This window comes from Mus pahari, chromosome 17 (genome assembly GCF_900095145.1).
Source record: "Mus pahari chromosome 17, PAHARI_EIJ_v1.1, whole genome shotgun sequence".
Lineage (NCBI taxonomy): Eukaryota > Metazoa > Chordata > Mammalia > Rodentia > Muridae > Mus > Mus pahari.
In genome coordinates this window covers 20,757,019-20,771,333 of record NC_034606.1, presented here as the reverse complement: position 1 = coordinate 20,771,333, position 14,315 = coordinate 20,757,019, and the positions used below count along the sequence as shown (strand labels likewise).

The window sequence follows — 14,315 nt, the reverse complement described above, 5'->3', positions numbered from 1 at the left end:
GGGCGAGGGAGAGGGAGAGGGAGAGGGAGAGAGGAGGAGGAGGAGGAGGAGGAGGAGGAGGAGGAAGGAGGGAGGGAGAATGAGAGAATGAGAGAATGACTGAAGTAAGCCTGCTTGTCATGGGCTTTCTCAAAACTCAAAGCCCCACTCTCATTGACCTACCTCCTCCAACAAGCCCAAAGCTCTGAATCCTTCTAATCTTCTCAAATACTGCCACTCCCTGGTGGCTAAGCATTCTTATGTATGAGTTTATGGGGGCATTTATATTCAAACCACCACACTTGCTAAGCTTTAAGGCTTAACTGATAAAAAGAGCATAGTTTCTCAAAGAATTTTGATACTTCTGCTTCCAGCTGAAACCGGGAAGTTCAGAGGCAGCAAACATGAGAACAAGAAAAGCCTTAATGGAAATGTTGAACCTAGAAAAGGTTTGCTCTGAGTTTGCAAGGAAAATCTGGTTCGGTTTATGGCCCCCAAGTACTATTGCTGGGATTTGCTGGCTTTGAACTTGTTTATTAGATTTTATGTATTTAATAACATTATGGCATATTCTGATTCTTAGGGGCGGGCCCCCAAGTTTGGCAGCTTAACCAAGGCTTCCACATCTACTGCAAAGCTCAGGAAGCCAGACTGCCCAAAGTTGCTTGTGTTGGGATAGTGTGGGCCACTCTGCCGCAAATCAGCACTTCTGCTTGGGAGGGTTCTATGAAATACTGTGTGAACATTTTTTTTTCTCCCCTACTTGCATAGAGGGGTTGTACTTTAATTAAAGCAACATGTATATATGATTTAATAAGTGCCTGCCAGAGTTTCGCTAATAAAAATATAGTAAAAATATAGTAAAAGAGGCTTTTATTCTAAATCATTTAGGGAATTGTGAATTTGCTAAGCCTCAATCTCTAAATACGTGGGCACAGATGGACCCCAGTTTCCATAAATTTATGGAGTTTATCCTATCCCAAATGGGTGAGCCAAGCTCCAGGCTTTCTTTCTTTCTTTCTTTCTGGGTTGAAATAAAGGTTTCAGTACTGAACTCTCATCTTTCACCTCAAAGAATTAGCAAGGTTTCAGCGACTGTCTTCTTAAAGGAGCCCAACTCGCATTCTGGGGCCTTATATGAGTTTATTGGTAATAAGTGAGTGTCTCCTCAATATTTGAGGGGCCCTCTTAAATACCCTGCTAATGTTATCTATACATGTTTCTTTAAGTCTATGCCTTAAGATACAGTTGCTAACCCCGACTCTCTTTATGCTGAAATAATGCATATTTCAGTTGCAGTTTGCAAGTCACAGTAAGAGAGGCTTCTTAACTGACACGTTGACTAATCTGATACACCTCTTCAGGGGTCAAACCATTTAATTATGTAAAGTCCAACCTATTGGCTTTCCATTTAGCTGACTCATCTTAGAATGACTGGATGTTTCCTATCTCTACAGACCTTTAAATGTGACAGTTCCCGAAAGCATTATGGTTTTGACCCTTGGTAAGGTGGTCAGATAAATCGCAGAAGTGTTAAAAAAAACTAACTTGATCACATTAAGGAGAAGGAGAAACTACTGTCTAATAAGTAAGCTATGAAACCGTAGGCAACTTGACTCCTCTTCCAATATTTTACATTCGATGTAAGGTTGACGATGCACTGAATGTAGATTTTCTTTCTTTCTTTCTTTCCCAGAGAGACATCTCCTGTATGGACGACCTGCAGTGCTTTATCGAACAAGCTATGATATCTTATACCATACGGACTTTGAAAGTGGTTACAGTGAAATATTCTTAATGCCTCTCTGGACATCTTATACCATTTCTAAGCAGGTTATTGAGAAAACTGGGGATTATACTCTTTATTTGATACAATGAGTGTTTTGATTAATAGTAGAAGTTTACCTTAATTTTTCACAATTGAAGAAACCTTTGGTTGCATCTACTGTAATATTATTTTGTGTGTGTGTGCATGCATGTGTGTACACACACACCATGGCATGCCTTTGGAGCTCAAAGGGTGGTTTATCGAGTTGGTTCTCTCTATCCACTCCGTAGGTCCAGGGACTGAACTCAAGTGTCAGTCTTGGAGGAAATACTTCTTCCTGCTTCATTGCAAGACATTTTAAACTACAGTTTTCTGACTGTTCTCCTGTAATACGTTGAAGGGAATGTACTGACACTTTTAGGTTTTGTTTTTTTCTTACTTTGTTTACATTTTGCCCAATAGTTCCAGAGACCACCAAGGTTTGTTTGTGTGTTTTAATGGATATTAATTTTTAGAGAAACTTGGATTTAGTGAAATGAGGGAGTCCCAGATACATCCCCGCTCAGCCTGAATTAGCATCTTCTGTGTATTTTATTTAATTTTTCAAGTTACTGAGAATTAAAAATAATTATTAGATTTATTTAGTTTATGTGTGAGTGCTTTGCCTGCATGTATGTATGTATATGCTTCATATGCCTTAGAAATAATAGAACACAGGATCCCCTGGAACTGGATTATGCATGGTCGCGAATCACCAAGTGGGTTCTAGGAACCGAACCCAGGTCTTCTGCAAGGGCAGCAAGTGCTCTAAACTGCTGAGCTATCTCTCTAGCCCCCTGTATTTTAATTAAAAAAAAAAAAAAAAAAAAGGCTTTAACTGGCCTTGAGGATGAGATACAAAGCTATAGGTCAGAAATTAGAATAATTTATTTGGTAGTTTTAATATATATTATACATATTATATATATCAAATATATATTCTTAGAGATTGATATATTTTCAATTCGTAAATGTAAATGACAAGAATACTACTTCCCTAACAACCTTGTTTATTTCTGTGTGTGTATACCTGGAAGTGCGTGCACGCACACACAAACACACACACACACACACACAGATATTTATATATGCTAAAAAGGGATTTGTGTGTGTACATGCATGTGTTTGTATGTGTGTATGTAACTGGTTCCTCAAGAATCCCATGCACTTTTCCCTCCCCCCCCCCCTCTTTTTTTTTTTTTTTTTTTTGAGCCAGGTTCTCACACTGGCTTGGAGTTTGCCAAGTAGGCTAGGTTGTGTGGATAACCAACAGTGGAGGCCAGCCTGTCTATGCTTCCTCAGCATTGTAACAGTAGGATTTCCACTTTATGTATTGTTTAACTTCAGACATTGGTAAAGAGATTCTACTGCAGGAAACCAAGAGTTTGAAACTTACTGGCTTATTGTATTTAAAACAAAGGGCTCTAAAAAAGAAGTTAGAATATCAGAGCATGGACTAGGGTACGCTAGCGGGTTTGGGTTTGAGCTGTTCAAAGAAGGTGCTCCAGCTTTGCTCAAGTCCTTTGGTCTCATCTCTGGAATAGCATCACTGAGTGTCTTTACTCCCCATGCAGGCTGAAGTCTCCAGCATCCCAGAGCACCTGACCAACTGCGTTCGCCCTGATGTCCGTGTGTCTCCAGGATTCAGTCAGAACTGTTTAGCCTATAAAAATGATAAACAGATGTCATATGGATTCCTTTTTCCTCCCTGTAAGTTGCATCATGTTGGGCTGTGATCACTGTGTGTGTGTGTGTGTGTGTGTGTGTGTGTACCCTTGTCAGAGTGGGAGGTATATTCTGGGGTTTGAAGCTTGTTGGTTAGGATTTCAGGGTTTCAGGGTTTCTTCATGGGGAAGCACTTGTGAGATTGCGAGATTATCCCCAAGTAAGCCTGAAAATGGCCAGATTTCAAATATCCCGCTCTTCTGGAAAAGTCTAGACAGGGGAAACTTGTTTTCCTCCACATTGTTAAAGGGAATCTGAAAGAAATAGTAAGTCATTAGGAAATTAGTTCTTTCGTAAGACAGGTTATTTTGTTTGACGGATCCATACGGTTATATGATGAGCGTTTGTCATTTTTTTATCCCCCATGGGTCTCTTTCACCTTGTCTCCTGCTTGGATCCTTCTCACCCCATTCTGCTCCTATTTCCTTGTCCTCATTTTTTTTGTGTGTGTGGCCCATTGAGTTTAATAAGAGTCCTTTGCCTGAGCGTGGGAGGGAGGCTATTAAGTGGCACAGTCCTGCAGAGGTGATTTCCTGAGGACAATTATGCCTCATTATCTTAATGGCATTTTTTAAGAGTCTAGGTTATAATAATGGAATCAAAGAACTACAGACTGAACTAGGTAGGAAGAAGTGGGCTGTAAATACTTCCTGAGAGCCTTTGAGGGATGCAAAGGGACGGAGTGGGACTGTCTGAGGAAGCTGATAAGGGGAAATAAAAGGATACATCTGCCGGCTTCAAACTCTTTGGGTTGGCCTAGAAGACCGAGTTTCCTGGTGATGTTGAGATTGGTAAGCAATGACTCTGATTGCTCCCCCACCCGATGTTTAGATCTGAGCTCTTCCCCAGAAGCTAAATACGATGCGTTCCTCGTAACCAACATGGTTCCAATGTACCCTGCCTTCAAACGTAAGTACGCGATGGACCCAGTAAACTGCTTCTTAGAAGATTAAATATTTTAAATTCGCCACTTACCTTTTCTATCCCCATGATGATTTTAATAATACCTTACAACTGTTCAGCTTGTAAGTTGTGAAGATATTGCATATAAAGTCTCTGTAGATGACCTACCTAGGCGGGAAGCCGATGAGTCATCTAGCCCTTGCTTATAATTAGGAAATTGCCCTCAAAAGAAGTGACCCAGGTCATGAAGTGGTAGAGCCAAGCTAAACCACAGTTGCATTTTTTTTTCTGCCCTGCAGTTCTTTCTATTTTAATGCTTATTATTTTTATGAGGGAGTCTTACTGAATTCTAGGGGTCGCTTGCTACTTCACAACATCCATATTTACTTATTCAACATGTCTGCAAAGGCCATGAGCACCCTTCTTCTTTAGGGTGCTTATGTTTTCTGAATATTGACTCTAAGATCCAGAAGAAGATTATGAATATTCTCCTTTATCGGAATATTAATTCAGATGATTTTAGGGTCATGCAAATTATTATTTTAACTTCTTCGAACATATCATTTATTTGTTTTCAGAATAAGTATCCTTGGTTGATAGTGATTCTGTGAATTGAATAAGCACCATAAACTCTGGTCCTCAAAACCAAGTTCTAGTCCCTGGACTGGGACCATTGGCTATGCAATAAAAAAAATTGCCATTTTTTTTCCAGTCCTGTGCATGAAACTCAGATTTGCAGACACATTAGACATATATACCCTCTACCACTTACCTATCTCCTTAGCCTCTCACCCCTTCTAAGATGGTACTTCATGCAGCCAGAGCTGCCTTTGAACTTTCTATGAAGCTGGGAATCATCTCAAAATCCTATGGTCTTTACCTCGTGGCTGCTGAGTACAGTCGTTTGCTACCACACACAGTTGATGCAGTGCTGTGGTGAAGCCCCGACTTTGTATTTAATTTCACCTAATGGCTAAGATACTCCTGTTCACACTGTAACTATCTATCTGGCATGCTCTGCCCCCACTTCTCTGCCTGGGATATGTCGGCTCATTCTGCTTTCACACCCTGGCTCTTTAACCTCCCCTGGGAACTTTCCCTGACTCACTGGGTCATGCTCCCTGCCTCCCTAGCATTGCCCCCTCTCTTTTATCTTCCCTTTTGCAAGTTCATAGTGCACCACACAGAGAACACTTGAGAACAGGTTCTGATGAGTCACAGGGCTCTTAGCTTCTGACATTGCACTTGAAGAAGGCCTCCTGTAGAGAGTTTGTCTGGACTGATTGTATTTGGGCAGGAAGAATTGATTTGTTTCTTTGCACAGGTGTTTGGACTTATTTCCAAAGGGTCTTGGTGAAGAAATACGCGTCAGAAAGGAATGGGGTCAACATAATAAGTGGACCGATCTTTGACTACAATTACGATGGCTTACGTGACATTGAGGATGAAATTAAACAGTGAGCTTTTTTTCCCCCTGTTCTGTGTGAGATGCCTAAATTCTAAGATATCAATCAATGATATTGATGTGCTAGAGCAGTTCATACTCTTAAATATTTTTTCTTTGAATTTCATCTAAAATCTTTAGTTGTTTTCCATTTTTGATTGATTATGGCTTTAGTAGTTAGAATGAAAATTTGACGTTTGTGATAGACACGTATTTCCATCTTATGATAAAAATCTATCAGTAATATTTTTGAAATGACCATTTATTCTTCAACAACTCTTCAGTAGAAGACTTGTGATTTTAATTCATTTTCATTATTTTTAGAGACTTTTGGAATCTTTTCTACTTTCTGAGCCAGTATGTCTTATTAGAAAATTGCATATAGACTTTGGTTGACTCTAATTATCTCTCTCCCCTTGGTGCTAATTGGGAAACAAAAAGGTAAGGTAAATGCTGGGCTTACAAGGCATATGTAGTCTAGTGCATTTATACATACACAAATGAACAGAAATCTGCACAGTGTTCAAATAATAAAGATACTTTGGGAATAAAATGCTACTTTGAAATATAGGTAATTTTCAGTATTTTCAGTAATTCAAAATAAATTTCATCTTAGCTACATATTTATTGTTGATCATTTTGGTACTTTTTTTTTTGGTTTTTCGAGACAGGGTTTCTCTGTGTAGCTCTGGCTGTCTTGGAACTCACTCTGTAGACCAGGCTGGCCTCGAACTCAGAAATTCGCCTGCCTCTGCCTCCCAAATGCTGGGATTAAAAGCGTGTGCCACCACTGCCTGGCATTTTTGTACTTTTTAAACAAAATTAAGCTCACTCATAATTTCAAGATTAAGAAATGATTAAAATTATAATCACATCAAGTTTCCTGAGGAATTTAGATGTGTGAACTTTGCTTTACTGGAGAAAGCTCATTTAATAGCCCTGAGCTCACCACACCCCCTCTTGACTATTAGTAATTTCTTTATACCAAATTCAAGATCTCAGTGTAGACCAAAGGTGCTCTTTTTCCTCTATACCCAGTGGCTTGAGCTTCTAGACCAATTTCTATATCTATGATAGTGGTCTTTCTGAACACAAATCTAATATGATGCTCTATATCCCCCAAAGCTTCCATGGAATAGCTCCCAAATTCCATATCCTGGCACCCACAAACCATCACAATTTGTCTTTCATTGACTCTTCCAGTTCTTTGCTAGTTAGTATTATCCTAGCTACCATTGGCTGTCTCCAACTCTTCAATCCAGCCACTTGATTTTCTTTGGGATATCTTTCTCTTCCCCCCTGGTTGAGGCAGGTAGACAATTCCAGGCATAGAGAAGACCGTCAACTATGTTTAAAGATATAACAGGGGGTGAACAGAATGTCTTAGACACCCGTGATGGGTAAGCATTTTTAAGAGAATGTTTGGTGTGCCTTGTAACTTTATTTCCTTTCCTGGTTCAGGTATGTGGAAGGCAGCTCTATACCTGTCCCTACCCACTACTACAGCATCATCACCAGCTGCCTGGACTTCACTCAGCCCGCAGACAAGTGTGATGGTCCTCTGTCTGTGTCTTCTTTCATCCTTCCTCACCGACCTGACAATGATGAGAGCTGTAATGTGAGTTCAGAGACAGAGCCCTCCATGATGCATTTTCATACTTAGCTTCTTTACTTATCCCAGCATTGAACCAGATACATTATAAAGCATTGGGAGCAGCCAGCTGAACGTAAAGGGGAAACGACCCAAGCAGAACTTTTTTGAATACATAGGGACCTATTATCCTATAATAATAATAATTATGTTTTTATCACTCTGTGTGTGTGTGTGTTTGTGTGTGTTGCATGTGCATATATGTATGTATATTTAACACAGTCCTATTTATATGTTCAATTTTGACAAATGATGAAGTGCCTGAATGTTTTCAGCTTCACAAGAGGAAAATCACAACATTTTGATAATAGTTAGGGTACAATAAGAGTTCAGAGAAATTTATTGTATTAACTTCTTCCTTTGTGGATGCTTGAAAATGCTCACAACAAAAGCTTATAAAAACAGACACATACACATGCATGTAGCACTTATTAGTCAGGTTGTCTTTGGCTACTGGTTATGGGAGCTATGATAGTCATTCCAAAGCACAGAAGAACATTTACTGTCACGTGGATAGAGGTGGGAGGCAGAATGGTATAATGAAAAGGCCCTTAGCAGGGACAAGAGAGATGGCTCTGTGGTGATGAGCATTGGTTGCTCTTCTGGAGGACCAGAGTTCAATTCTCAGCACCAATATAATGGTTCACAACCGTCTGGAGTTAATCCCAGGGATTCCAGTGCACTCTTCTGGTCTCCGTGGATACTAGGCATGCTCACAATGCACACATATCGATGCAAGCAAGCAAGCTAGCTATACTTATAAAATAATTAAAATATATTAAATTTAAATAGGAAAAAGTCCTTAACAATAAGACAGGAGCTGTGCTGTGTGTACAGAGTTAAAACCCAGGGACAATTCATATAATCTCTACATGTATCTATATTTTGATGGGAACTCTCTGCTGTAAGCTTGGGTCTAGAAATTATAGCTGATATACATTTATTTTACTTACTAGAAGGAATAGGCATGAAATCTGTAGAGTAGGATTGTTAGTCAATAAATTACACTCAAATTCTTAAATTGTATTAAAGTGTTCTAGAAGAGAAAACACTGTATTAGGCAAAAGCCATAAACTCCTAGGCAGCCTGCCATATGAGGCTGCAAATAAAACATGAATGGAAATAGCTACAATAAGAAGCAAAATGCCATAACGATTGGTTCAGTCAAGATCATCATCTTCATGGGCGTGTGACTCTTGGACAATGGCTTCAATTGTCAATGAAGAATTTAGGTCATGAGTGGTCAAAGCGAAATAAAGACTTCAAGAGATAATAGAACTGTGAACTATGGTCTAGGAAGCCAGTTACAGTTATCTGAAACATTCGGGTTTGATAGGGGATAATGTTTTACACTTGATTTTTGCCAAAAGGCTACAAAGTGATGAGTGATGCTTTAAAAATTGTGTATAATCAAAAATTTAAGTTATAGTAGTAGTCATAGTAATGATGGTTGTAGTAGCTGCAGAGGTAGTTGTTACCACATACTGAGTACTTGGCATGATCTACATGTTGTGTAGGTCCTCAACATATATGGTTCCTGTCATCTAATCACCCTGTAAAGTTTCTTTCTTTTTCCTGCTATTGTGTTAACTTCTGAAGAACTTCTATTTAATAAAAGATGATGGTTAGTTGGTAGAATAAGGAATTTTAAATTCCATAGATAATTTTAGCAGATATCTGTAGAGAACTTTGGCAGCTTTTTCTTATTGTGCAATTAGATAATCAAGAACAAAATGTTTCATCAAAAGAGAAACATTTTAGGCTTTGCTTTTAAGAGATAAATTATGTTGGAGGAGGTTGACCATTGTGTTCAAAAGGTATTGGCAAGATTCACAGGAATGAGGTCCACAGCAAGTGAGCTGGGGTGTCATCTTAGACATGGAAAAAGGAATCTGGAAAGCAGAAGTGCTGTGGCTGGAGGTTTTCTGGGGCCCTCTATGTGGTTGGAGAAGACGAGGAAGGGGAAAACTCAAAGTGAGAAATAGGCTGCCGTGAGCATGATGTTTTAGCTGTGTTTGTTCATAGGGGAATGAATGTAACACCCCTTGGAACATCTCCGTAACTCCCTCCACAAAACCTCAGTCCTACTCAAAGCCAGTTGAGAGGGAGACTGCACACATGTGCAATGAAACTCAAAATTGCTCGGAATTCTAAAGATAAAGTTAAGGTTCTATAAGCAGTTAAACGTAGGGAAGGCTATTTAAAGTACATCTCAGTACTTGGGAATCTAGTCCTTGCAGGAATGTGACAATGGTGAGTTTCAAAGGCTTGTTCCAAATCTAATGCCAAGAAAGTTGTAGGTGACAAAGGGTTTCAACCAGAAAATGAAGTCTGTACTTAGTCTTCCTCTGGTCACTGGTTTCTGAATCTACAGAAAGTCTGGATGTTCTTCCAGCCATCTCATGGCCAGTATTCTTCTTTATTAAGAATCTAGGTCCAGTAGCAACTACCCTTACTTTTTAAGCTTACTTTTAAAACTACTGTGACCTGAGTCTATAGACCTTCTCTGTGAGAAAGTTCAGGAGAAAGGACAGGAGAAAAAGAAATAATCTAGGGCTATGGAAGCAGTTCAGAGGTTAAGGGCACTGGTTGCTCTTCTAGAGCACTAGGGTTGAATTCCCAGCACCCATGTGGTAGCTAACAACCATCTGTAAGCCTGGTCCCAGGGCACTGGATGCTGCTTCTGGCTTCCGTGGACACCACACACAAGTGGTGCTGAAACATGCACACAAAGCCCTTATACACGAACAAATAAAGAAAATAATAAATCGAACTTTATAAAGAATAAATACCTATAGCATCAAAACAATCGTGGATTGTGGTTTGGGTTGTATTAATATTCTATTAGTTATTTTTAAAGCTTTTTCTTTCCTATTTTGGCACATATGAACTATATGTGAATTTTATTAGTTTTGTATTTCTTGTACTCCTAGCTTCATCAGTAATAACTTTCATGAATTATCAGCAAATATATTTTCTTTACACATAGCGTAAAGGCAAATTATATTTTACTTACATGTGGTGTATCGTAAATTGCCTTATGGCAAATTAGAGACAAGGTTTTAGCATGTGGAAAGCAGAAGAGAATAATACTGGCAATTTATGTCTCAAGAAAAAAGTAGAAAGAGAGAGGTTTTCACCCTTGAATTCTTATCTTTCTGACTTGTCATGATTTTGAATTAGGAAAACTTTTCCAACCCTGTCCTCACATTCACATACTGCATTTACAAAGAAAACACTGGGCTCACTGACCATTGAAAAATCCAACAAAGGAGCAAAATATGAAAATTCTTCCAAAATATAACCTCATGCTTACCCTGAGGGGGTCTTGACCCATCAGGAGACCTCCTACTTTGTTAATTACATGGTCATGCCGAGGACTGGTCAGTAGCATTGTGGGTAGAGCTAAATTTAGGTTTGACTATACTGGGAGTTGCAGAAATCTTGGTTCGGTTAGGCAGGAGGTTAGGAAAGGCCTGAATCCTCTCATCTGCCTGCAAAGCCATTTCTACACTTAGCCTGGAATGGCCAGGCATTGGTTTCCTGAACCAACAAGCTCACGATACATATTTAGACTTGGCATGAGCCACTGTCATTCTTGGTTCTGGTCAGTGTGGGTTGGAGCTTTCTGAGAAAACCTTTGCAGGTTCATGGGCCTCAACAGTTGGTTCACTGAGCTCACTAGCGGTCGAGAGGTAGGCAAGGACGTCTGAACGTTCTTGGTCCTGGGCTCTGTAGCACTCTTTACATTTCTCTAAAGACTCTTGCTGGACACTTAAATTCAGAGGCATTAGGTAGTGGAGTTAGTTGTGAAGGATTTCCTGTCCCTGGATACTCATGAAGGGCACGTTTGCTTTATTTATAGGACACTCTGTTCTTATTATTTACATCCCCCCCCCCAATGTTTCCTCCAAATTGAAATATTTTTGAGATATGGGAGTTTCTTCATTTGAATTATCCTTTAATTTCAAATGAGACATGAAATACGTTGTTCTGTTGTTCTGTATGGTTTTAGCCTCGAGGTTTTGTTGTTTTCCCAACAAAGCCATTTTATATGAGCGGCTAAGAGAGGAGATTCCCTTCCTTTCTTTGGTGGTTTACTACTGTCTAAATTTCCCTTTCTTTCTTCCTCTCTTTATAAAATTTTTTCCCACCTCCCAGCATACTGTTGATGTAAACATTAGCATCCTTGTCAATCAATGAAGCTCAGTAGCCTCACTAAGTCACAGAAGCTAGGAAACGGTGGCATCTCCTTTCCAACTCAGACCTTTTGGGCCCCAGAGAGCCCAGTGTATCAACTGACCTGTTTCAAGCTGAACTCATTATCAGATAGTAACTAATTGTCATCTCCCAGATAACTGATGGGTGTGATAGCTCTTCTGAGCAGGAATATACATGTAGTTTCCTATGCCAGGCACTAGGTCTCTGCCTATTTTGTGAGATAGAAGAGCATTCCAGGGTGTGCTGACTCCAACCCTCCATTTGATGGCCGAGAAGAAAAGCAACCAGATCAGATTCTGCAGGGTCAATGATTTTCCTCTTTTTGATTTGTGTTCTGAGAAACCAGTGAGAACAACACCTTTTCACACAACATTTCTCATTTGTTTGCTAGACCTTATCACCGTGAGAATGTCTACGGGCAAGGAGGGGGTATTTGTGGTTGCATTCCTGACAGAATTCAGTAGAGATATGAAAGTCAGGTGGGAACAATCTACTTGGGTCTGTGTGCAGAAAATGACCTTGTCTAACCTTGTCTAGAAAAACCTGATTGCTTCCCTTCCCTTGCAGAGTTCTGAGGATGAGTCGAAGTGGGTAGAGGAACTCATGAAGATGCACACAGCTCGGGTGAGGGACATCGAGCACCTCACTGGTCTGGATTTCTACCGGAAGACTAGCCGTAGCTACTCGGAAATTCTGACCCTCAAGACATACCTGCATACATATGAGAGCGAGATTTAACTTTCTAGGCCTGGGCAGTGTAGTCTTAGCAACTGGTGTATATTTTTATATGGTGTTTGTATTTATTAATTTGAAGCCAGGACATAAACAAACAAAGAACAAACAAACAAACAAACAAAAAAAACCACTTAGTATTTTAATCCTGTACCAAATCTGACATATTAAGCCTGAATGACTGTGCTGTTTTTTTTTCTCCTCTAATTCTTGATGTAGACAGAGTTGTGTTCTAAGCAGAGTTTATAGTGAACACTGAAGCTCGAGATCCAAGTAGAAGCTTCTACATGGTGCTGTCAGTTGAATATGTGCATTGAGGAAATAGTAGGTTTCCAGTGCCCAGTCACCACGTGTAGTCCTGTTCTGTATCGAAAGACTGATTTTGTAAAGGTGCATTCATCTGCTGTTAACTTTGACAGACATATTTAAGCCTTATAGACCAATCTTAAATATAATAAATCACACATTCAGATTTTCCCTGGCTCTGTCTGACCTTTGTTTCTTTTGCAAATCGGAGTTTTCCCTCGGGTGTGTGCATGTGCACGAGGGCCCCATTTCTTACAGTGGGTCTTCCTCCCAGCTGCTTCCTTGATATTTGACTAGATGTTGGTATAGGTACATGCATATGGGAAGTCAGAAGGTCAGAGTTAAAACAAACCAGGGCCGGGGAAAACATAATTGTTTTGTAAGGTATTTCAACTTTGAAAAAAAAAATGGTCTCTTGATTGATTTAGTTCAAAATTCTCCATAGTAGATTCAACCTCAATTGTTTTATGGAGTTAAGGATTAGTTGATTGAACATGTGCAAGACACTGTTCAACTCCCAGACTTATAAAAATAAAAACTTTATTAATCATAAATTCTATACAAAATATCCACCTAGGGGCTAGTGGGATGGCTCTTGGTTAAGAGCACTGACTGCTCTTCTAGACATCCTGAGTTCAGTTCCCAGCACCCACATGGTGCCTCACAGCTATCTGCAGTGGGATCTGATTCCCTCTTCTGATGTGTGTGAAGACAGAACACTCATATAAAATAAATAAAATACATAAATAAATAAATAGATAAATTCACCCAGCAACTATAAAGAATGTGAAGAGAAAAAAGTAAGTTGAATTGACTTCTAGATGCAAACACATGTAATCAACCAACCAACGCAAAGAAGAATTGTCAAGGGCATAAGGTCACTGTGCAATGTCAGAAGAGATGAATGGGTTGTGGGTTATTTAAAGCACTGTACTGTACAATCACATAGATACACATCAACTACGTACAGTACATAGTTGACGGACAAAGCCAAGAGGTCATTAAATATTGTTAATCATATCGTGGAGAAAGTTGTCTTGTTAATGTCAACAATAATACTGTCACATTGCCAACAACTGCTGGTCTGGTCTTATTTTTTTTTTTTTAATTAAATAGAAGCATATGGCTTTATTTCCACTGTGGTGGTCATCACAACTGGTCTTTTTAAATCAATTTCAACTGTTGTGATAATCACAACTGGACCTTCAGTAGATGAAATGAGTTTTTCAATTTTTATAAATATTCCTTTAAAATGCATTAATTTAAGAAAAAGGGAAGGAACCGTGTCAAGTGAGGAAAACCAACATGACACCAAAAGCTGGTGCCAGGAGTGTGTGAACATTCTGAGATGGTAGCGATACAGTGACATCTGAGAAGCAGGGCTCCAAGTCTACCTTGGAAGGAAGAAGTGTCTGTGCGCTTACCAAATTTAGCCCTCCGTTTATTGGGTACTCATGGTTGCAGGCATGACTCTGCTACGTGGTACGCCTTGTGTTGTATGCCTTCCTTGACAAACAGGAAGGCTGGGGAAGATTTTTATGGACTGG

General features: G+C 39.5%; 1 protein-coding gene across 7 annotated transcripts in view; it reads left to right on the top strand.

The window, feature by feature from the left end:
- The window catches only part of Enpp2 (ectonucleotide pyrophosphatase/phosphodiesterase 2), a 114,829-nt gene extending 101,885 nt beyond the window's left edge, over window positions 1-12,944 (top strand). For 3 of the 7 annotated variants that reach the window (XM_021217290.2, XM_021217289.2, XM_029547853.1), the window contains 6 exons: window positions 1,676-1,812; window positions 3,361-3,496; window positions 4,343-4,420; window positions 5,739-5,871; window positions 7,320-7,476; window positions 12,298-12,937. In XM_021217290.2, coding sequence (XP_021072949.1) covers window positions 1,676-1,812; window positions 3,361-3,496; window positions 4,343-4,420; window positions 5,739-5,871; window positions 7,320-7,476; window positions 12,298-12,468 — 812 coding nt within the window. In that variant the 3' untranslated portion in view covers window positions 12,469-12,937. Of the gene's footprint in view, window positions 1-353; window positions 429-1,675; window positions 1,813-3,360; window positions 3,497-4,342; window positions 4,421-5,738; window positions 5,872-7,319; window positions 7,477-12,297 lie in introns of all 7 variants that reach the window. The other 4 variants (XM_029547854.1, XM_029547851.1, XM_021217291.1 and 1 more) reach the window with 3 other exon arrangements.
- The last annotated feature ends 1,371 nt before the right edge of the window (window positions 12,945-14,315 follow it).